This window comes from Myotis brandtii, unplaced genomic scaffold (genome assembly GCF_000412655.1).
Source record: "Myotis brandtii unplaced genomic scaffold, ASM41265v1 scaffold154, whole genome shotgun sequence".
Taxonomy (NCBI): Eukaryota; Metazoa; Chordata; class Mammalia; order Chiroptera; family Vespertilionidae; genus Myotis; species Myotis brandtii.
In genome coordinates this window covers 10,896,031-10,921,128 of record NW_005355584.1, presented here as the reverse complement: position 1 = coordinate 10,921,128, position 25,098 = coordinate 10,896,031, and the positions used below count along the sequence as shown (strand labels likewise).

At 35.9% G+C, this 25,098-nt stretch overlaps 1 protein-coding gene across 2 annotated transcripts; it reads left to right on the top strand.

The window, feature by feature from the left end:
* The first annotated feature begins 1,690 nt into the window (after positions 1–1,690).
* On the top strand, positions 1,691–24,868 carry YES1 (YES proto-oncogene 1, Src family tyrosine kinase). 2 transcript variants are annotated; one of them, XM_014535955.1, is made up of 11 exons: positions 1,691–1,996; positions 5,627–5,726; positions 8,523–8,621; positions 9,878–9,981; positions 10,080–10,229; positions 11,855–12,010; positions 12,181–12,360; positions 16,861–16,937; positions 18,194–18,347; positions 20,253–20,384; positions 20,543–21,198. In XM_014535955.1, exons 1-11 carry the CDS (start codon positions 1,732–1,734, stop codon positions 20,566–20,568), a joined length of 1,443 nt encoding a protein of 480 aa, XP_014391441.1. In that variant the 5' UTR covers positions 1,691–1,731; the 3' UTR covers positions 20,569–21,198. The 2 variants fall into 2 exon arrangements, with proteins under 2 accessions (XP_014391441.1, XP_014391440.1); XM_014535954.1 differs by lacking the exon at positions 20,543–21,198 and adding an exon at positions 22,414–24,868 and having other exon boundaries at positions 1,692–1,996.
* The last annotated feature ends 230 nt before the right edge of the window (positions 24,869–25,098 follow it).

Sequence of the window (25,098 nt, the reverse complement as noted above, 5' to 3'; positions counted from 1 at the left end):
CTGGGTGGAGGGGAGCTGGGCAGGGGGGAGGAACATCTATAATAATCTGAACAATAAAGATTTTTTTAAAAGTTAGTGAATTAATGAAATCTCCGTTACTGCTTCTTCAGGAAGTGAAAAAAATGCAGATTTTGTAATATTAGTAAACCTACTGTATGCATGTCACATTGATAGGTTGTATAGTGTATAAGAAATGAGTAATTCTTGCTTTTAAGAAATGTATTGCCAGTAATTTGGAGGTAGGGTGGGAATTAGGCCAGTAAACCCCCTTACCCCTCCCCCCCCCTAAAAGGAATAAGTCAAGAGTTCATACAGAAATTTTCCCAAGCCCTGGCCAACGTGGCTCTATAGAAAAATCTTCTCAAGCCTTGACCAATATAGCTGTTGGTTGGAGCATTGTACCGTACACCGAAGGGTGGTGGATTTGATTTCCCATCAGGGCACATACCAGGTTTCGGGTTCATCCCCCATCTGGGGGAGTACAGCAGGCAGCCAGTTGATGTTCCTCTCTCCCTCCCCTCCCCCTCCCCTTCCCCCTCCCCTTCCCCCTCCCTTCTCTGAAATCAATAAAAATATTTTTTTGAAAAAAAAATAGGAGATGAAATTGGAAGGATAGATTGGGGTCAAATTGGGTAAGCATTGGGGCGGTGTCTATGGATAAAGAAGGGGAAAGATGTGAAAGATGTGGAGCTGCACTGTCCTATATGGTAGCCATTAGCTACATACAGCTATTGTGCCTGGCCCAAATTGAGATGTACTGTAAGTTTAAAATAGATACCAGATTCTAAGATTTAGCACACACACAAAAAAACCACATGAAACATCTCATTAAAAACTTGTATATTGATATGTTGAAATAATTATGTTTTAGATGTATTGGGTTAAATAAAATTTACTAAAATTCTACCTGTTTCTTTTTATTATTTTTAATGTGGCTCCTAGAAACTTTATATTGTGGCTCAGATTACATTTCTATTACATACTGCTGGTATAGGTTGGAGTATAACCAGTATTTGCTAGTACCTACTATGTGCCAGATGTTATCTAGAACTTGAAATAAATGAGTTACTCCTCAGAAAACCTTATGAAGTAGGTGATATTATTATCCTTTTTTTTCAAGTAACTGAGGTCCAGAGAGGTTAAGCAACATATCTAAATGACTCCACTAGTAAATAGAAAGCCAGGATTCAAACTTGGGTCTCTCTGGCTTCAGAACCCATGGTTTTCCCTATTCATTGTGGCATTTTTTCATTGGACCATTAAAAGTGGTTGTGTTGCCCTAGCCGGTTTGGCTTGGTGGACAGAGTGTCGGCCTGCGGACTGAAGGGTCCCAGGTTCGATTCCGGTCAAGGGCATGTACCTTGGTTGTGGGCACATCCCCAGTGGGGGGTGTGCAGGAGGCGGCTGATCGATGTTTCTCTCTCATTGATGTTTCAAACTCTGTATCCCTCTCCCTTCCTCTCTGTAAAAAATCAATAAAATATATTTAAAAAAAAATAAAAGTGGTTGCGTTGGAGAATGACATAATTGGAATGATGCCTTAGCAGATAATGAGGGGAAGAGATTTCATCTTTAGCTGTCTGGTTTTTATTTTTGTTTTGTTTTTTTGTTACTTTTTGCAGGAGAAAAATGCTTTGTTTAAAGTTAACTTTTGAATTGCATCTTTTTTATATATCCTTTATGTTAACTGCTTCTCAAAGTATTTACCTTATTTCTATTGTAGATTTTATAATGGGCTGCATTAAAAGTAAAGAGAATAAAAGTCCAGCAATTAAATATAGAACAGAAAACACTCCAGAACCTGTCAGTACAAGTGTAAGCCATTATGGGACAGAACACACTCCAGCAACACCATCATCTTCAGCAAAGGGAACATCTGTTAATTTTAACAGTCTTTCCATGACACCATTTGGAGGATCCTCAGGGGTGACACCTTTTGGAGGAGCATCTTCCTCATTCTCAGTGGTGCCAAGTTCATATCCTGCTGGCTTAACAGGTGAGATTTAAATGGACAATTCTGTTGTAAATTTGAGAATATGACCTTGGGCAATACATGCATAAGGTTTGCCTGCTGTAAGAAAAATAACTTACTGGTTGACTTTTTAAATAAGTTTGTTATTAAAGTCTCTTAACATAAAAATTAAAGTGTTATTGTATTGTTTTTGGGAAATCTGGTAATAAACTGATAGTGATTACACCATTAAGAATTTCATTAACTCATTTTTCAAGTAATTATTAGGTGCCTACTGTGTGGCTGGCACTGAGGATATAAAGATTTAAAAAATACAGCATAGGGAATATAGTCATAATTATGTATGGTATCAGATGCATACTAAACTTAACCGGGGTGATCACTTCATGAGATATATAAATATCTAATCACTATGTTGTACACCTAAAACTATATCAACTGTAATTGAAAAGTAAATTTTAAACATACCTCTCCCTCAAGAATGTTGCAATTTCTCAGGATTGTAAAGTGCTGTCCTCTATTAGTAATTACAGTCAAACCTCATTTCTAGAACATCTCCCATCTCAAACAGTGCGATTCTCCGAAGAATCGCAGAAGAAATGTCTCAGTTGTTGACCAAAACTTCAGTTTTCAACATGATAACCCTTTTATGCTCATACCTCAGCATGACAAAAAGCGTCTCTCAGGCAACAAAGAGAATGCTTTTGTTGTTGGAGAAATCAATGATTAACACAGTTTTAAAACATAAAGACCATCAAGAGTATTTATGTTGCTAAGGTTGTGAAAGTGCTCACAAAAAAACGACCACAGGCAATTGAACAGATAGAAAAACTGTTGTTGATTGGATAAATGAAAAACAGCCAGTGGTAGCATTTTGGAGGCAGTGATATATTAAAAATTCATTTAAGGCTAGTAGAGATGGTTCGATAAATTTAAGAAGTGTTTATAGATTAAACAGTACATTAGACATTGTATTATATATAAGAAAGGTTAAATAAAACGGAATTATTTGGGGGTCTGGAACGGATTAATTCAGTTTACATTATTTCTAATGGGAAAAAATTATTCGGTTTTTGAACAAATCGCTTGTCAAACATGTATGCAAATTAAGTTCGAGAACCGATGTGCCACTATACTTAAATGTTAATTAAATGGCAAAATGGTGATGATAATACAGTTTTTCTATTAGGTACTAGTGATTTAAAAGAGAAAAATTCTGAGGCTCAGAGTTTAAATGATTTTTTTTAGAGTCAAATATAAGCAGAGAGAGCCCAGATTTAATGTCCTATTCTAGAACTCCATTTATTATTTATATCTTAATATCCTTTCAAGAACAGCAATAAGTGCGAGCTGACAACCTTTAATGGAGCCAGAAATTCCCTAAAAAAAAAGTAGTCAGAAACTTTAAAAAGAGAGTTATTTTATGAAGGATCCCATATTAAGATGCTTTTCCCTTGAGTAACAAAACATACCTGGCTTAAAAGGTAGAATGAACTCCAGGATTCCTTCATGTCATCAACAACTCAAGTTTCTTTGATCTCTCTCCTGCAGTCCTTGGATTTTCCACTTTATCTTCAGACTTAGGAAACAGTTGCCAGCATCAAATTGAGCAACATGTTTCCTTACTAACAACCAATGGGGACAAAAGAGGACTCTCTTCTACAAGCATGGACTATAAATTTGTCCCTTCAGTCTGCTTGCTTCTGAATCAATAATAGTGACCAGAGGGATGCCATACACTAATTCTATTAGACTGTTCCTGTGGGGAGTTATGTACCTCAAAAAGTCAATTACAATCTAATTCCAGCCCCCTAACTCTAAATACTTCAGTAACAGATGGCCATGATGGTATTTATCAGTCATCAGCAAAAATTTTAATTATCTTCAGGATTATATGTTTGGGAAAGGCAGTAATCCAAAATTATTTAAATATTGATAACTTTAAGACAGAATTTAGTGACCTAAAGCAGTTTATATATGTGAAATAGTTTGTTCCTGGATATTAATTTATTAATAAATATGGAGTGTCTGTATGCCAGTTATAGAGAGTTATGAGAGAAACAAGGTTTCTGCCCTAAAGGGTTGGACAGTAATTATATAAACAACTATTCACTGTGATTAACAGTTCTCAAATGCTATGAAAGAACTAACCAGAACATTGGTGAAGGCCTTTTAGATGATCAAGGAATGGCATCTTGACAAGAAATTATTTGAGCTGTTTTATTGTTGAGAATGATCTAAACCTATGCAGAACTGGGAAAAGAGCTTTCTGCAAAGTTTAGGAGGTACACATGGACTTGGCAGTTTTTGAAGAGTAGTAAGGAGGCCCATATGAACAGAGGGTAGAATTGTATGATTTGGGATTAAAGAGTCAGGATTACTCAGGACCTTGTAGACTGGTAAGAAGTTTGGGTTTTATTCAGAGCCAGAAAGAAGCTATTGAAGACATTTCAGTTAAGGATTTTGATGATTGAATTGCCTTTTAAAAGAAACTCATTCTGGCAGATGTAGGGAAGCTGATATACAATGAGTTAGGAGGCTACTACTCTCAATAGTCCCAGAAGTCCCAGTGAGAAGGAACAAGGGCTTGGATTAGGGTGGCAGCAGTAGAAATGGAAAAGGAAGTAGATATTTTAGAGGTAGAACCACTTGTCTTGAGTACCTGGTTGGTTAGTAATGCCATTTGCTTAGGTAGGGAAGACTCAGGTAACAGGCTAGAGGAGAAAAATCAACACCTTTGTTTTTGTAACTAATAAGTTTTAAATCCTTGTTAGACATTAGGTAGACATGTAAAAAAGGTAGTATTATATGACTGGAAGCCAGATAAATGAAATAATCTGTTTTATTCTTTGTTTTGTTTGCAGATAATAGTTTGGCTGTGTAAGTGTGCTAATCTCTTAAGCATCTGCACACAATGCTATATAAGATAGTTATTTTTGAAATTTATAAGTCATATCAGCCATACAACTTAATTGCTAAGAAAAACATGCCATTTTTATATTTGAATGTTAAACATAATAAAGTATCTTACTAAAACCTTAGTTATTACTGTTAATGATTAGTTTTAAGAATTGAAATGTTCACTCATTGTTTATAAGGAATTTAGAGAATCAATGCCTATAATTTGATGCTTTTTCTGCCAAAGAAGTGATTTGAACTTTGTCTTTCAAGCCAGAGAATCAAAATTAAATTTGTGTCTCTGGGTCTGAATTTTAAAATTTGTAGAGTATAATATGTCCATAGAAGGCCTTAAGAGAGTATCTTATTGCCCTAACCAGTTTGATTCAGTGGATAGAGCGTCTGAAAGGTCCCAGGTTCGATTCCGGTCAAGGGCATGTACCTTGGTTGCAGGCACGTCCCCAGTAGGAGGTGTGCAGGAGGCAGCTGATCGATGTTTGTCTCTCATCGATATTTCTAACTCTCTATCTCTCTCCCTTCCTCTCTGTAAAAAAATCAATAAAACATATTTTTTTTAAAAAAGAGTATCTTATTAATTTGAAAATGCCAGCTTCCCAATTTCCAACTTTCAAAAATAGATTCTGGAGACCAGGGGAAAAAAAACTATGCTTAAGCCTTTTTGCTGGCAGTGATTTTTAATTTCTCTTCTGTTAATTTATCTATATAATTTACCTTGGTCTTCTTTTCTTCCAATAGGTGGTGTTACTATATTTGTGGCCTTATATGATTATGAAGCTAGAACTACAGAAGACCTTTCATTTAAGAAGGGTGAAAGATTTCAAATAATTAACAATACGTAAGTGTTACGAATGAGAAATACTGACAGTCACCTGGTCTTTACATTGAAACCACTGAGCTAGTTAATGATTCAGAGATGAGAGTAGTGGGGTGTGGACCTCTGCCCATTCGGTTGGACAATGCATTTGTTTTCTTTAGACATATGGCAGAATACTACTGATGTAGCCAGAAGTTATTACTTCTATAAATTGTGTTGCTGTGGTTCTGCCATAAACAGTAGAGATTTAAGAATGAAGAATGAGGGAGTATATGTAAGTAAGTACATTACTTTAAAAAATCTTTATAGCCGTTACCGATTTGACTCAGTGGATAGAGCGTCGGCCTGCGGACTGAAGGGTCCCAGGTTCGATTCCGGTCAAGGGCATGTACCTTGGTTGTGGGCACATCCCCAGTAGGAGGTGTGCAGGAGGCGGCTGATTGATGTTTCTCATCGATGTTTCTAACTCCCTTCCTCTCTGAAAAATCAATAAAATATATATTAAAAAAAATCTTTATAAAGAGAATTCTATATTCCTATTTAAGTACTAGATGATTTAAATATCTTACCTGTTTCTCCTTACCAAAAAAAAAAAAAAGGGAAAAAGGCCAGGTAAGGAACCCCTGCAATCCCAAACTGACCAAATTAAGTGGCTTTTTCTGTATGTGACTCTTCGACTTTTTGTCATTTAGTGGCCCACCATAGAAAATTCATTGTTATTTATGGAAAAATAGATTCCATAATTTCATTAGCAAGCATAGCAGCTACTTTGTAACTTCTTAAAATATTTATTTATGGTCTTTCTGCTTCCAGTCATGTTTTCTTCCATCCTTATTCTCATTTGCTACCAGTTATTATTCCAGAACATAAAATAGGTTCATGTCTCTCTGCTTTAAAATCTTTTAATAGTTACCAGTTGCCATCAGGATAAAGAAAAATAACAAGAATATTAGGCATTATTCATTGAGCTTCTTCCCCTTTCTCACTCCACTGCCTAGCCATGTTGAATTACTTGCGATTATCTGAATATTCTGTGGTTTTTCACCTTCTCCAGGCCTTCACATATATGATTTTTTTCCCTGGAATGTGATTTCTCCTTTCCCTCCCCCCCCTTCTTTATATGGCCAACCCAACTCATCCTTCAAAATGTTTATTCCTATGTCCTTTCTCAAGGAAGCCTTTCCTGACATTCTTCCTCTTCTGCCTGGCCCAGTACCTACCTCTTGCTGGATCAAGTGTTTTTTTTTAAATGTTTACATAGCATCCTATGCAAACCTAAATCATAGCTGTCATTGCAGTTTCAAATTATAACTTATCACTTGCTTATTATTCTTTTAGACCAGTGGTTGTCAACATGTGGCAAAATCATCCAGGGCACATTTGGCAATGTCTGGAGACATTTTTGGTTGTTACAGTCAGTTTGTTACTACTGTCATCTAGTGAGTAGAGGCCAGGGATATTGCTCAGCATCCTAGGATCCTACAATGCATAGGACATGCCCCCACAACAAAGAGTGATTTAGTCTAAGAAGTCTGTAGTGCTGAGGTTGAGAAATCCTACTACTCTAGACTGTGTTTCTTGAGGGTAAGGACTATCTTTTTACTCCTGTTTTCAGCATACCCTTTCATAAAGTCTGTCACTTAAGAAGGTATTCAATAAATGTTTGAATGAATCAGTGAATGGTTAGCAGGAAACTACAAACCAGGTATTTTAATTTATAAGTATTTGAATTAACAAAGGATTTTCCACTTTGTTTTCTAGAAAGTAAATGTACCTCAAGTATTTATAAAATTTCAATTTCAATAAAATATTTTCAGTATTTCTCTCTGCTAAAGCAAAACATGCATTTAATTTTTAGTAGTGGAACCCATTTTTGTATCTTGCTCATTAGAGACTGATATTTGCTTCTTCCACATTAATTTTGGAAAAGTCAAGGCTTATGTTTCCCAAATTACACATAGTTCTTGTGTTGTGAATTGCTTATAGTCTTACTTGCATATTTATGGATAGTATTTTTATATATATTCTAAGAATTAAATTTTTTGTTATTGCCCATTAAGATTTTGGCTACAGGAGTTCTAGAGCGTCCTGATTTTTCCCCCTAAAATGACTAAAAAGGAAGATCATAATTTTATACATTGTTAAAAATAAATAAAAAAGAATGGGCTGCTGATACATGCCATAACATAGGTGAACCTTGTAAAGATTATGCTATGTAAAAGAAGCCAGTCAAAAAGATCATATATTGTATGATTGCATATATATGAAATGCCCACAATAGGTATATTCATAAAAACAGAAAGTGGATTAGTGGTTGGCATTGGTGGCGGTGGGACAGAAGAGGGATGGGAAGATGACTCTTAATGGATATGAGGTTTCTTTTTGGGGTAATGAAAACATTCTAAGATTGATTGTGGGATGGTTGTACAACTCTGTGAATATATTAAAACCCACTAAATTGTACATCTCAAATGGGGGAATTTTATAGAACATTTAATCAAAAATGAATAATTTGAAAGATTTACCTTCCAAATTGTCTTATTCAGTATAGTTTATTGTCTTAGGTTGAAAGAGTAATGTAACTAAAAGTGTAATTTTTTTTTGTTTTGCTTTGAAGCAGAAATATAATTGTGCTTTTGCTTAGCTTTAGTCCTTTAATTCATATAACCTTTTTTTAAATATTATCCTTTGAGTTGATTCTTGATCACATGAATGCATAATTTAAAAAATGTATCCTTCAGCTACAAGACAACACTGCAGTACATCTATCTTAAGTGGTAGTCTACCTTGTGGTAACTGTTGTTTTATGTGTTGCAGGGAAGGAGACTGGTGGGAAGCAAGATCAATTGCTACAGGAAAGAATGGCTATATTCCTAGCAATTATGTAGCCCCTGCAGATTCCATTCAGGCAGAAGAGTATGGCACTACTTCATATTTTATTAATTGTTTTGATTTTAAAAATGTTTTAATGCACATTCTACTTAGCCACAACTTTACACACACACAATTACATATCAGTCTTAATACAGCTAATGTAACATATTAATAGGAAATGTTACTTAAAAATTAATAATTAATGCCATAGTACTTGCTTAGAGTAGGATTATAAATGAATCTGCATTAATACTGTATTGTTAATGCCTTTATCTTTTCACTTAAAAATTATATTAACCTTTTTTTTTTTGTATTCTGAGCGTTCTCTCACTTCAAAAATTTACCTCAGTTTGTAGTATTATATCAGTGTTAATTTATTGACTTAGGTGCCTGCTCCTATGTAGGGGAGAATCCTTGTCTTTTAGAAAGTATGCCCTGAAGGATTTAGGGTAATGATTCAGCATGTTTGCCACTTACTCTCAATAAGTTCATGGGGAAAAAATGCACACACAGGGAAAGAGAATGTACAAGGCAAAATGTTAAATTTGGGAAGCCTGGTAGAGGATATCTGGGAGTTCTGTCTACTACTTTTAAAAAGTTCACCTTCAATGACATCACTTTCAGGTCAAACCAAGTTTATCTTGCATCCATAAATGCTACTTCATTTTTATATCACAACACTTAACACAGTAGATATTGCACATAGTAGGTATTCTGCCAGTGTTTGTTTGCTTTTATTAATGATATGTAATTTGTCTCCATAACTGTCCTGCTTTGGCAGTTGTTACATTGTTTTGTTCTTTTGTCTTTTTCTCCACTATTCTGAAATCATTCATGGCAGAGACTGTAATGTCTACACTAATGTAGAGTTTCTAATTTCAATATGGTTTACTTGCACGTTACTGAATACAGATGATCACATTACTGCCAGAGAACTACTTTTATTCTTCCTATTATGGTCTTAGTATTTCCATCTGCCACTGATTGAAAGGCTCTGTCTGCCATTATGGTCTTTCCTTCTCCATTTACTGTTTCTGTGACTCATGTAGAGCTTAAGAGACATGTTAAATAGTCAATACATGGAAATACTATGACAGATTATATTCTAACAGTAATATTTGTAATAGTCCTATCTAATAAATGTTTTTTATTGTATTTTACTATATTTTCAAGCTGTGTTCTGTAGCTGTTTTTGTCATCCACCCCATCTTATTCCATTCTTATTAATACTATTAACACTTACGTATAATTTTTCTTACCCTTACACCTTCCTAACTCAGAACACTGTTTTTTTCCAGATGGTATTTTGGCAAAATGGGGAGAAAAGATGCTGAAAGATTACTTCTGAATCCTGGGAATCAACGAGGTATTTTCTTAGTAAGAGAAAGTGAAACTACTAAAGGTATGAATATTGTTATGTTGATATAAGTATAAAAATCTTCTTAGGCTGTATTTTGAGAAAGATATAACAAAAGGTTTCATTTCTTCCTGCTCCACCAGGTGCTTATTCCCTTTCTATTCGTGATTGGGATGAAGTAAGGGGTGACAATGTGAAACACTACAAAATTAGGAAACTTGACAATGGTGGATACTATATCACAACTAGAGCACAATTTGAAACTCTGCAGAAGTTGGTTAAACACTACACAGGTATGTAATATTTCAAAGGTGAAAATTATTTCTTCAGTTGTATTTTATGAGGACAGAATCCATATCTTCATGTCCTTAGGTTTAGCATGTTTCTTTACACATATGTGTTCACTGGATGTCTTTTGTTTTCTAATTTTAAAATGAGGAACAGGTAATACTTATTACCTGAATTGGGTTCTTGGATGATGTGCTAAAATCAGATTATCATCATTTGAGTCTTTATATTTTACTGGTATAGTGTTTACATTGGAGTTCCATTTCATGACAGCTAAATACGAAGATAGATTGTGACAATAAGTAAAAAGGCAAAACAAATATTTTATTTAGGAACACTTATTAAGGAGGTAAAGCAGCCCTGGCCTCTGTGGCTCAGTTGGTTGAGTGTTGTCTCATGCACAGAGAGGTCGCTGGTTCGATTTCTGGTCAGAGCACATGCCTGGGTTGTGGGCTTGGTCCCCAGTAGGGGGCATGCAGGAGGCAGTTGATGGATCCATCTTCTCTATTTTTCTCCCTCTCCCTTCCTTTCTCTAAAACCAATAAGATCATATTTTTTTAAAAAAGAAGGTAAGCTAAAAACTTAAAATAAAAAGTTGTGTCAGATGTGCTTTTGGTTTACCTTCTTCTGCATGAGATGGACTACATAAGACTTCCTGAAAGTATAAACATAGTGAGATTTATTTATTAAATAAAATCTAGTGAAGATGCATTTTTCTTTTCCTAAAAAATTAAGCTATATCATTCTTCAGTTTTTCAAGGATCTTTGAAAGGTATTTAATATTAGTCTATCTCAAAAATTTTCATTGTCAATTTGATACGTGAATGCATCTGAAAGTCTTTAAATGATTAATGCTAGGGGAGGGGAAGTTCCTATGGCAATTTCTTCTTCAGTAACAGTTAGCTGCAAACTGAGTTTATCAAGTGATCCTCCAATGTTGACATTGGTCAAACATGTTGCCAAACAGTGGCATCAGTTGTAATTGCAATTGTTAGAATGCCAGTTTGCATGGTTACTTGTTGAGAATAGGAGGGAGCATGTCTTATTTACAATAAGAAAGATTGTATAAGCAGAATTCACAAGTCAAGCCATTATGAATTTGGGACTCCCTGTTTTTGTGTCTCCCTTATTTAAAAATTAGTTTTTTAAAAGAAGTTTTCCCTTGATTTTTGGTGTGCTTTCTATATTAGTGATTTTTAGAAATAACAGTTAATGGTAGTGTTCTTTTTAGAAAGAAATAAAGCAGAGTAGTCAAAAGTAGAACTTTGGAGGCAGCCAGACCCTGGGTTTGAATCCTATCTCCATCATTTACTAATTGGGTGACCTTGAGAGTATCGATGAATTTTCCAAGACTCATTTATATGAGATATCTGTAAGTTGCTGAATTAGCACAATAGCTGGGACATAAGTATTCAATACATAACTTTTTAAATGTAATTAATAAAATGTCTCATTTCTTGTGTGTTTTGCTTTTTACATACAATTTTTTCTGTTTTTATTTAAAAAAAACTAATAGAACATTATATTTTTTGTTTTCTATAATTTCAACTTTTTAAAACATTGATACACTACATGTAACTTATTTTTTGTAAGTAATTAATTTTACAGTATAGTTTATTCATTTACCTAGAGCATGCTGATGGCTTATGCCATAAGTTAACAACTGTATGTCCAACTGTGAAACCCCAGACTCAAGGTCTAGCAAAAGATGCTTGGGAAATCCCTCGAGAATCTTTGCGACTAGAAGTTAAACTAGGACAAGGATGTTTTGGTGAAGTATGGATGGGTAAGAAGCCTGAACTTTTGTGTGTGTTTTTGTAATTGTTTTGCCATAGATAAAAATACACAATTTATGATAAGATATGTTGAAATATTTTAAGTCACTGTTGCTCATTGAAGTTTGCTAAGAATTTCTTTCAAATGTAGATCAAAATAGTAAAAGTGTTGTTTCTCTAGGAACATGGAATGGAACCACAAAAGTAGCAATCAAAACACTAAAACCAGGTACAATGATGCCAGAAGCTTTTCTTCAAGAGGCTCAGATAATGAAAAAATTAAGACATGATAAACTTGTTCCACTATATGCTGTTGTTTCTGAAGAGCCAATTTATATTGTCACTGAATTTATGTCAAAAGGTATGTGTATATAAGTTTCTTATTATCCATGTTAATACATTTTTTAAAAACAAGTCTTCAGTTTTTTATGCATACAAATTTTTATTGTATAGTGTTTTCTACTTTGAGATTTTTATGTAAACATTTGAAAAGAAAAAAATCTGACATTGTGTTATTCCAAAGGATAGTACAAAGTTTAAAAGGAAAATAAGCAGGCTGAATTTATTTTGCAAGTAAATAGTCCTTAATTTCATGTGACCAAAGGAAATGGAATAGCTAGGAAAGTGAAAAAGAAAGTATTTGTAAAAATTGAATTAAAATAATTCAATCAGAAAGATATTTATATCTTTGATACTAAATCAAAGAAATTAATTTTATTTCGTTTTAATATAAGCATAACCTTCATACTCAGGCATCTAGAAACATTCTTTTTTCAGTACTGTCAGCTGAAGTGTCTCCATTTTCCCAAACCCCAAGTTGGGATCTTTAGTTCCAGGGTTGGTTAGAGCCAGGATTAAAAACAAGGGAAAGTAGTTGCTCTTCCCTCCTTTTCCCTTTGCCTAATGTGCTTTAGAAGAAAAACCAGTTATAAAATATGCTGATAGGCTCCCTTTTTACCTTCTTGAATTTTATCTACATTTTAAAACTCTTTAATGAGTCACTCATCCATATTAACACTGATTATGTCATCCCTCTCCAGTAGTCCATCTTGACCAACAATGTAGTTCCATCTAGTGGTGACAGGGTCAACTACAAGCTATACATTTGCTATGGGAAATGTTTCCCCCCCTAAAAGGGATAGAAGAACCAAAAGGTTAAAATAACTCCATAGCCTACTAATTGATAGCCAAGACATACCTAAAGCCTCAAAGCACATGGTACTTCTTGGAAGGAAGCTCTCCTGCAAACCACTGCCAAATATCCCATTTCAGAGTGCATTAGATGAACTAGAAAGGGAAGAAAAGAGACAACAAAGAGGAGGTTTAAATCAAGATATTGATAGTATAAGAATATAGGTAAAGCTAATGGCCCATTAGCTTTGTATATTGATTTCAAGAATTATTTCATTGGGGGAAGCATGGTAAAAGTCTTGTTGTCAGGTTGCTGGGTTAGGATTATTTCTAGACGGGAGATTTAGAATGTAAGGTCACAAATATCCCTTCTATTTTTTAAAATTCTGTAATTCCCCATCTTGCAGTTGGCCCTCTATAATCCATCCAAACTCATTGCCTCAAGACTTTCACATAAATCCACTTTTCTGGCCAGAAGGGTCTTCTTGTTGCTTCTTGTTTCCATGAGTTTGTTCATGTTATTTCGTTCACCTGGAATTTGGTTTCCTTATCTCTTGACCAGTCCATCAACTGTACTTTCTTCAGACTGTACTTAAGTCGGGTTTAGGAGCCTTCCACTGATAGTCCAGTGTGTCATGATCATTATATCCTCTGCAATCTTTTCAATCAAACTACTCTAGAAGTTATTAGCAACCAGAATGTATTGAATGCTTCTAGTATATGAGGTACTCTGCTATTTATTATACGGTAGATTAAATTTGGAGAGAAAAGACCTAGACTTCTGAAGAGTTAATTTTTAGCATAAAAGTAAATAACAGTTTACTATAAACAAGTGAAGCTACAGGCCAACGCATAATAAATTTCAGTAAGTATAATAGAAGTTGAGGAAGAGATTACACAGGCTGGAATAAATTGAGAAAAATTAGTAGAAAAGAAAAGTCCTGACTTGCCCTTTATGGTTATGAAGGATATGGATGTGTAAAGGGCAGAGCTAAGAGGATTGAGGAAATGAGAAACAGAACCATAACTAGTGAAAAGTACAGAAGTAGTAGAAGAAACTAGTTGGAAATAAGCCTAGAGAGGGGTATATGAGACAAGCTTAAGAATTGCTTTCAATTGATTTCACTATTATTTATTCAGTACTTACTGTCAGAGTTGTGAATGAGTTTTCAGGTCTATGAACTTTTTCTGAAGTTATTATGTGTCAATTTTTGCATAACTTATATATGTTTTCTGGAAAGAGTTCATAGTTTTCATCAGATTCTCAAAATAACTTAAGGGGCAGAAAAAGTTATGGACCACTAGTAAGATCCAAAACATTCTATGATAAATGGATATAAGGGGATTGGGTATTTTTATGATTAGTTAAAGATCAGAGAACAAGAATTGTCACAATGATACAAATTCCAATCCCAGATTTCTATACTCTGCAGCTTTTGCACAGAATATTTTAGCACTTTTGTTACACTGAATGATGTTCTACTTAGAGTATTGATCAAAGAACTATCTTCTTTCTATACACTTGGTTCTGACTCTCCTTTTGCAGCCTCATTCTCATCTTTGGACTCTGTGTTCTTGCTTCGGAAGGACTGTTTTCAGTTCCCTGAACTTACTGTGCTGTTTTATGCATTACAGACTTTGTACTTGTTATTCCCTCTTGGAATTCCCTGTTTGCCCCCATTCTTCCTTTAAGATGCATCTTCTCTATGAAGCCTTTTCTAACTTGTCTGTAGAATTAACTATATCCACTGTGCCTCTACTGTAGTAGTTACAATAACTTTTATAACTCCTACCGTATAATATTTGTTTGCATATATTTTATAGATCTATATACTATCCTCCTATATAATAAAGAGGTAATATGCAAATTGACCCATCACACCCTCGCACAAGATGGCCGCCCACATGATGGCCAGCATGGGAGGGCAGTTGTGGGCGATCAGGCCAGCAAGGGAGGGCAGTTGGGGGTGATCAGGCCGGCAGGGGAGCAGTTAGGTATCAATCATTATGCAAAGTATTCCTTTGGGAGTTCGATCGCTTGCTATGATGTGCTCTGACCACCAGGGGGCAGCACAGAATGAAGGAAGCCCCCGGCCAGCAGTTGGGAGGCCCCAATCGGCCCTGATCACTGGCCAGGCCTAGGGACCCTACCCATGTATGAATTTTGTGCACTGGGCCTCTAGTACTTTCATATTAGATCAGTATCTTTTCAAGGGCAGAGACCATGACTTATCTTTATATCCTCTATACCTTTTTGCAGTGCCTCACATGTAGTAGGCCCTTGGTAAATCATTCGAATGGGCAGATAAATGGACAAACACAGTAACATGTTCCCCTTAGTAAGTAGACAGACCGGAAGAAATGTAGATATTCTTTGACTTTGATACTTTATACATGAGACTAAGTCATGATTTTCCTTCTTTTGTAATCATGTCACATAGAAGGGGCATTCTTTGTCCTGTTTTATTTTACTTTCCTTTTGAAATACTTTTAAACTTATAGAAAAGTTGCAAAAATAATACAAAGAATTCCTGTATATATTTCAGCCAGATTTGTCAATTGTTAACTAGATATATCACTAATATATAAAAAAAGGATTTTCCTCTGAACTATTTAAGAGTACATTGGAGATATTATGTTTCCTTCTAAGTATGTCAGTGTTTTTCTCCTATAGACAAGAACATTGTCTTATATAACCACAGTATAATGATAAAGTTCAGGAACTATAACATGGATACAATTCTATTATTTAATACTAGTCTATATTAAAATTTCACTAGTCATCCTAGTGATATCCTTAATTACAGCAATTTTTCCCTGATCCATTGTCTAATCCACTGGTCGGCAAACTCATTAGTCAACAGAGCCAAACATCAACAGTACAACGATTGAAATTTCTTTTGAGAGCCATCTTTTTTAAACTTAAACTATATAGGTAGGTACATTGTTATTAACTTAATTGGGGTACTCCTAAGGCTTAGGAAGAGCCACACTCAAGGGGCCAAAGAGCCGAATGTGGCTCGCGAGCCGCAGTTTGCCGACCACTGGTCTAATCCATAGTCACCAATTTCTTTTAGTTGTAATTTTTCTTTGGTCTTTAATCTGGAGAGTACCTCATCCTGTCTTTCATAACATTTTTTTTTAAGAGAATGGTACCATTGTTTTATAAAATGTGTCTTAATTTAGGTGTATCTGATATTTTCTCCTGATTAAATTGAGCTAATGGTATATTTGAAACCAGTAATAGAGGAATAGCAGCTAGACTTTTCATTTCTAGCCTTTCTCTCTGCTGTTATTCATAATACTTTGCTGTTCCATATCTTCTGCTGAAATTAAGAGAAGTCAGTTGGACTAACACTTCCACATCAACTGAGCCACCTAGATTTACTTTTAAGTACCCCAAGATATTCCCAGTTGCCTTTAGTTCTTAATTCTGACTGACTTAAAAATATGTAAGGATACTGCTTTTTGAATCAAAATTGGAACTGTTGATCTTGATCAAAGCAAGGAAGGAATGCCTATAATCTGGTGAGATTATCTCATTTTCCTTTTTTCTTACGTTATCAAGAAAATTTTATAAAATTTCAGTTTAGGGCCTCTAGAGTCTTAAAGATAGTTATTCAGTAATTTCAAGCTACAAAAAAATGTTAAAGAATGAAAAGCTGAAGTTTTTGTATTGTGATGTGATTTATTTGCTTATTTTCCATGAATATCTTGCTGTCTCTTATAGGGAGCTTATTAGATTTTCTGAAGGAAGGAGATGGAAAATATTTGAAGCTCCCACAATTGGTTGATATGGCTGCTCAGGTACTTGTATATTATACCTGTATCATCCATTTGAATCGAAAGTGTGCACTAAACATGTAAAATAATTTTAATGGAATGCTATTGTTTGTATAATGAAATCATGAAATTTAAGAGCTGGAAGAGATATCCTATATAATAAAAGGCTAATATGCAAATTGTTCCCTCCACCAGGAGTTCAACCAGGGGGGCAGGGCTGGCCGGCCAACTGCCTGTGGCCCCTCCCCACAGCTGACCCAGCCCAATTGGCCAGATCGGGGCGGGCTGGCTGGACCCCACTCGTGCATGAATTTGTGCACCTCTAGTTAGAGATAATCCAGTCTGATCTCCTAGTTATAGATAATTTAATTATAGATAATGTTGTATCTGAAGACCAGAACTATTTAAAATTCAGGTAGTATTAGTATTAGAACCAGGTATGTACCTACCATAACACTTCTGTCCTGAATCATATGGCCTTTCAGAAACATACTGCATCCACAAATATAAAATCTCTCTATATTTTTTTAATCCTCACCCAAGGATGTGTTTTTGTTTTTTTTAATGATTTTAGAGAAATGGGGAGAAGGAAATATCGTTGTGAGAGAGAAACATCTATCGGTTGCCTCCCATACACGCCCCAACCAGGGATTGAACACACAACCTGGGTATGTGCCCTGACCAGGAGTCGAACACACAACCTTTTGGTGTAAGGGATGATGCTCCAACCAAATGAACTACTTGGCCAGGGCTATATGTATTTATATTTTAACAGATACATTTTTAGACAGTGAATGATAGCTATTCCTAAGGAAATAGTACTTTTGGAAATCTCAAATATCTGATGAAGTTTAGGGAAACTTTATTCTAAGAAACTGTCTTGTGAAACATTAGCATATGCCATACCTAGTTCACACCCCTGAGTTCAAGGCTCTTGGACTTTCTACAGTAGAGGTTGGCAAACTGTTTTTGAAAAGAGCCAGATAAATGTTTTAGGCTTTGTGGGCCACATACATCCCTGTTGTTTCTCCTTCCCTTCCTCCTCCTCTCCTGTCCTCCTTCCCTTTCCCTCCTTTCCTCCCCAGTCTCCCATTCTCCTTCCCTGTCTTCCTTCTTCTCAATTATAGTGTTTTCTATTTTTCTTATTATCTGCAAAATTATGCCCTTTTATCTCCTTTCTAGATATATGATTTTTCAGTGATCTAACTTAATACTAACCAAAATTGTTTTATCCCTCCTTTCCTTTGTATCATGTGTCTTTTTATTTTTCTCTTTCCAAGATTGCTGATGGTATGGCATATATTGAAAGAATGAACTATATTCACCGAGATCTTCGGGCTGCTAATATTCTTGTAGGAGAAAATCTTGTGTGCAAAATAGCAGATTTTGGTTTAGCAAGGTTAATCGAAGACAATGAATATACAGCAAGACAAGGTAAAATTATCATTATTTTGTTTGTTAATCCTCACCTGAGGATTTTTTTTTCATTGATTTATTTTAGAGAGAGTGGATGGGGGGAGTGAAGGGAGAAAAAGAGAAAGAGAGAGAGAGAAACGTTGATATGAGAAAGACACATTGATTGCCTCCCACAGAATACCCGACCAGGAATTGGGAATTGAACCTGCAATGCAGGTATGTGCCTTTGACAGGAATTGAGCCCGAGACCCTTCAGTGCGTGGGCTGATGCTCTAACCCAGTGTTTGGCAAACTGCGGCTCGGGAGCCACATGTGGCTCTTTGGCCCCTTGAGTGTGGCTCTTCCACAAAACACCGGCTCTTCCACAAAATACCAACTTCTGCACATGGGCCATGAAGTTTCAATTGCACTGTACGTGCGCGCCTGCACGTGGTATTTTGTGAAAGAGCCACACTCAAGGGGTCAAAGAGCCGCATGTGGCTCCTGAGCTGCAGTTTGCCGACCACGGCTCTAACCATTTAGCTACTTGCCAGGGCAGTTGCCCCCTTTCTAATGAAACCTTTTGTCATTGTGCTAGTGAAAATTGATCTTCTGTTTGAACACCTAAAGAACTATTTTATAACACTTACATACATATATATAGAAATAACCTGAAGTATGTAAAACACCTATTGTCGCCCTATCTATATATATAAAAGCCTAAGTGACTGGAATGACCGGTCGCTATGACGTGCACTGACCACCAGGGGACAGACGCTCAATGCAGGAGCTGCCACCTGGTGGTCAGTGCACTCCCACAGCCAACTTCCCCTGGCTGGCCAACCTCCTGTTGTCCCTCCCCCAGCTGTGAGGCCCCAGTGGCTGGTGGCCAACCTCCCATGTTCCCCCCTCTACGTTCTTTTCCCCAGCCTGCAGGCCTCGATCAGCCCTGATTGCCGGCCAGGCTAGGGACTCCACCCGTGCACGAATTACATGCACCGGGCCTTCAGTAAGTATATAAGCTACAGGAAGGCTATGCTTCTCTCTCCCATAACAATTACCATAATGTCTTGTGCATAAAAAGCATACAATAAATATTTGAATTAATTAATACAGACTTTTAAAAATTATAGTACAATAAAATTTTCCAGAGAGATTTCATAAAATGAAAAAGAGATTATGGTAAAAAACCAGTAGACATTAGAACCCAACAGAATATGCCTTCTTCAACCAATGATGAGCTATAGCTGTTAGGTGATAGACATACTTAAAAGTTACTGGTCCTATAATCCACGGTTTGTTTTTATTTTTTGTTTGTTTTTCATCTTCACCCAAGGATATGTTTCCATTGATTCCAGAGAGAGAGAGAGAAAATCAGTCGACTGTCTCCCACATGCACCCTGACGGGGGATTGAACCAGAAACCTGGATATGTGCCTTGACTGTGAATCAAACACATGACCTTTCAGTGTATGGGATGATGCTCCAACCAACTGAGCCACAAATAATACATGTTTTATTGTTGTTGTTGTTTTTTAAAAAATTTGTCTTCATTGTTGAAAGTATTTTTTCCTCTATTGATCCTCTCCACCCCACCCCCTCCCCTCCCCAGGCCTTCCCCACACTATTGTCTGTCCGTGGGTTATGCATATATGTTCTTTGGTTTAACTTTTCCCCCAGCCCCACCCCCGAAATTCATCAGTCTTTTGTATGCTTCAATGTCTCTGGATCTATTTTGTTCATCAGTTTATTTTGTTCCTTAGATTCCACATTTTAAATATTTAAAAAAATGTTTCCCATGTATCTTGCACTTTCGAAGAATTTAAATCTGATGACATATACAATAAAGATAGTGACAGAAAGAAAGTTAGCCCTCCTTATGCCATTATTTACACAAACAGATTTTTAAAACAATTTACTTAAGCAAGATGTCACATTGTTTTAGGTGCAAAATTTCCAATCAAATGGACAGCTCCTGAGGCTGCACTATATGGTCGATTTACAATAAAGTCTGATGTGTGGTCATTTGGAATTCTACAGACAGAACTGGTAACAAAGGGCAGAGTGCCATATCCAGGTAAGCTTGCATTTTACTAGTTCTTGTTTATCCCATTAGTGACTTTAATTGGAGATTATTAGGAGCAGAATGTAAGGGCGAAGGCCTTTTTTTTCTTCTCTCATTGTCTCTTTCTTTTTCTCTCCCTCTCTCTCTTTATTTTGGCATTGGATGGACAGCAACCTGTGAGAGTCACAATCCTTGAGATAGGGCAAGCACATGAGGTTTGCCCCCTTTGACTTCAACTTTCTCTCTTAGGGCATTTTCCAAAAGGGCTATTTATCTCTACTGTTCTCTCAGATAATAAACATATCTTAAATACCCTGGCTCATCTTGCCCTCCCCAACCTCCCTCTCCAAGCCCCTCTCTTACAAGTTGTGGTAACACAGGGTGAGCTGTGGATTCCGTGTACAAAGGAATACAAGAAAGGAACTGTGTAATAACTTGAAGAAGGTTAAACAGGTGATGTTAGATAAAGAAACTGTTACAGGAAAGTGACTTGATATAAAGTTACATAGTAAGTGTACTTGGCAAAACCAGGACTAAAACGCTTCTTCTGAACTTCTATCTGAAAGTTCTTTTAGACACTATCTTACTGCTCACTGTTCCTTATTAGCCCACGTTTGGTAATTAATAACTTAATATCAGAACCTCAAAGTACCACCCTAAATTTTCATTAATCAATTGGGATTGGCTTTTGAAGGCTTTAGTGTTGAAAGTAAGGTTTACTGTGGAATGAAAAAAACTAGATCTTCTGAAACAGCCTAGCATTTTCTAAGGTATTTTTGATATACTTTGACATTGAAAATTTATTTCTTTGTTAAAATAATTTCAGCCCTAGCTGGTTTGGCTCAGTGGATGGAGCGTCGGCCTGCAGACTGAAGGGTCATGGGTTTGATTCCAGTTAAGGGCACATGCCCATGTTGAGTGCTCGACCCCCAGTGGGCGGCGTGCAGGAGGCAGCTGATCAATGATTCTCATTGTTGATGCTTCTCTCTCTCTCTCTCTCTCCCTCCCTCCCTCCCTCCCTCCTTCCCTCCTTCCCTCCTTCCCTCCTTCCCTCCTTCCCTCCTTCCCTCCTTCCCTCCTTCCCTCCTTCCCTCCTTCCCTCCTTCCCTCCTTCCCTCCTTCCCTCCTTCCCTCCTTCCCTCCTTCCCTCCTTCCCTCCTTCCCTCCTTCCCTCCCTCTCTGAAATCAATAAAAATATATTTAAAAAATAATAAAATTATAATTTCACTAAGTAAACTTACTATACCTTGAATCATTTTGTGGCTAGGGGATTTATTTTTTTCTCTCCCCCTCCCCCCCAGTTTTATTGAGAAATGACTGACATACATCACTATATAAATTTAAGACATACAGCATAATGGTTTGATCTACATATATATTATGAAATGATTACCACAATAGGTTCATTATATGTTAGTGGTGGTTGGCGTCATTGGTTTGTTTGTTTTTCTGTTGTTTTTTTCCCCAATATATTTTTATTGATTTCAGAGAGGAAGGGAGAGATAGAAACATTAATGATGAGAGAGAATCATCGATTGGCTGCCTCCTGCACACCCCCTACTGGGGATCAAGCCTAAAACCTGGGCATGTGTTCTTGACTGGAATGGAACCCAGGACCCTTCAGCCGACACTCTATCCACTGAGCAAAACTGGCCAGAACTTTTTTTTTTCTAATTTATCTTTATTGTTGAAAGTATTAGAGATGTCCCTTTCTTTCCTTTATTGACCCTTTCTAGCCTCACGTTTACCACACTATTGTCTGTGTCTTTTTTCTTTTTTAAAAAAATCTTTATCATTGAAAGTGTTACATAGGTCATCCTTTTCCCCCCATTAATCTCTTCCAGCCTGCTTCTGTCCTCCTCCCATCTCCCCAGACCCTCACCATCCCATTGTCTGTGTCCACAGGTTATGCATATATGCATACAAGTTCAGTGGTTGATCTCTTCCCACCCACCCTCCCCTGCCTTCCCTCTGAGGTTCAACAGTCTGTTCATGCTTCTAAGGCATCATTGGTTTTTAATGTTTGAATCTTGTGTGTTAGGTATGGTAAACCGTGAAGTGCTGGAACAGGTGGAACGAGGATATAGGATGCCTTGCCCTCAGGGCTGTCCAGAATCTCTACATGATTTAATGAATCTTTGTTGGAAGAAGGACCCTGATGAAAGGCCAACATTTGAATATATCCAATCTTTCTTGGAGGACTACTTCACTGCTACCGAGCCACAGTACCAGCCAGGAGAAAATTTATAATCCAAGTAGCCTATTTTATATGCACAAACCTGCCAGAATGTAAAAAACTTAGGTAGACTTCCTCACATACAGGAATCAAAAGAAGAAAATCTTCTTCACTCCGCATGTTTTTAATGGTAAACTGGAATTCCAGATATGGTTACGCAAAACCACTTCTTTGTGTTCCAAATGTTAAACTCTAAAGTACCAGTGATGAATTTTTCAACTTAATTCAGGGTCCAAAGAAAGTATAGCTAAGATATTGATGACAGTGTGAGTGATAGCACGGCAATGAAAAGCAACAAGGCTACTGTTCATAAGTCACTTCCTTTCTTATTCCCCAAATTCAGAATTTTTAAGAGAAAATTATTTCTCATTATAGATAAAACTTGGGAGATATGAACAGTTATGCCATAAGTTTTAAAAATCAAGGAACTTAATGGGACCAAATGATTCCATTCCATTTTTTAAATTTGCTCGCATTCATTATTCTCAAACGTTTTTTCTATAAGTTGAAGTTAATATACAGTTTTAATATATGCCTTCCTTGCATGGAAATGAGCAAGGTTTTTTAGAAGCAAAAAGGAATATAAGCAACATCTAACTTGGTTAAGTGTTAGACGACAGCAGTGGGATTTGAAAGTATAGTGCACCTGTTAAAATTCAAACTTGTGGAACTGGAAAGTAGAACTTTTTCACTTTAAATCATTTTCTGAAAAGCTCAGTTTGGAATAATGAAGGGAACTACAAAGTAAGTTAATCTTTTATAAGTTTGCATTAATTTTTTTAATGGCAATATTTAATTGAAATTGTACTATCCAATCTCTAGAATAGCATGAAAAAGTAAATCCCAGAATTTAAATAGGTATTATGAGATATTACTAAATATGTCCTTATGGTGTGATGGCTGCCACAAATGTAAAAATATCACTAGATCAGGGATTTGAATGCACTTTTGCCCTTATTGCATATAGACTAACAGAGAAGAATTGTATTTAAAAGAAATATGAGAAAAGAAAAATGTGAAAGTTTTACAGATAGAGGGATGGAATGTTATGTTTAATGTTGATTTATGGGATGACAAAATGGCTTTGCTGGCACTCAAAACTTCTCAACTATTTTTTGAGATATTAAAAGAGTTGTAAGATAATGACTGTAAGACTAATCTAACCATAAACACTAAATAACTGTTATAGCCTCAAAATAAGTTAAGGCTTCCCACTAATTCCAATGATACAGCTTTTATGCAAAACATTTTTAAAACTCCAGTTTTCAAATTCGTGTTTGAATCTATATTCACTTTTTAAATATACTTAATGGTGATGAATTTTTTCCCCTTTTAGAATTTAGTTGATTTAAAGTGGAAAACTTATTTAGAATAATAGTGGTGAGAAGGGGGGACAGTTTTTGCTCATTTAAAGTACAGAAGTAAAATATACAAAATAAGACTGATTTTTATAACTAAGAAATTCCAAAATATGAATTTGAATAGCAGCATTATTGGCCTAAGGATCTAGCAAAGGAACTGAATCTGACAAAGTAAAAGTCTGGTATTTATGTTTTAAAATACTCTTTTATAGTCACACTCTAAATAAAGCAATATAGCAGGTCCCCATATTTTAGGAATTCAGTTTTTAACTACCATCACTTACCTGATTATTAAATGTAACATTCTGTGCCATGGTATCTATGTGGAAATTCAAACCATTTTAAAATGTGACAGATGACCTTCATGCAAGTTGGCAACAGTTCTGGTACTAAAAATTGTGGTGGTTTCTTATGTTTACGTAACCTGCTTAGCATTGAATCCCTCTTCCAAGAGGATCTTCCTGTGAAGACTGCCATCAAGTCACCTTTACTCTTAATGCCTGCAATCTGTGACATCAGATTTTTAAAGGGCTCATGTGAACTATGGTATAATTTTTCTAGCATTTAAAAAAGGGTAATAAAATTATATGTTTATGTACTAATTCTGTTCAGAAAAATAAGCCAGGAAAAGATGATGGTATTCCTTTGGTTTTGACTAAATGGAGCTGTTCCTTCTAATATCAGTTGTATAGTAAGGAAATAACACTAACTCACTGTGTATTCAGTTTAAATGGTTATGTATTTTTAACTTGCCAAGAAAAATACCCAGCTTTGTATATTTGAGGATTTTCTCCCAACACCTTTTCACCTTCAATATCTTATTGTGGAACTTTTAACCCTTCCCTCCCCCCCCCAAAAAAAAAGTTGGCAAAAACAACCTTATAGCACAAACACTTTTTAAGATAAATAATGGTAGCCTAAAACTTAATATTTTTATAAAGTATTATATTGTTTTGTGGATAATTGAAATAAAAATTCTCATTGAATGTACCCATTTATCTTTTTTTGCCACTATTCATACTTTCTCACCAGATTTTTTAAATTGGTATTTAAAGCAAAGTATTTAGAAAAAAAACATCTTCAGTTATATCAAGTTTATTCTATGGTGGTTTATTTTCCATGTCAGGTG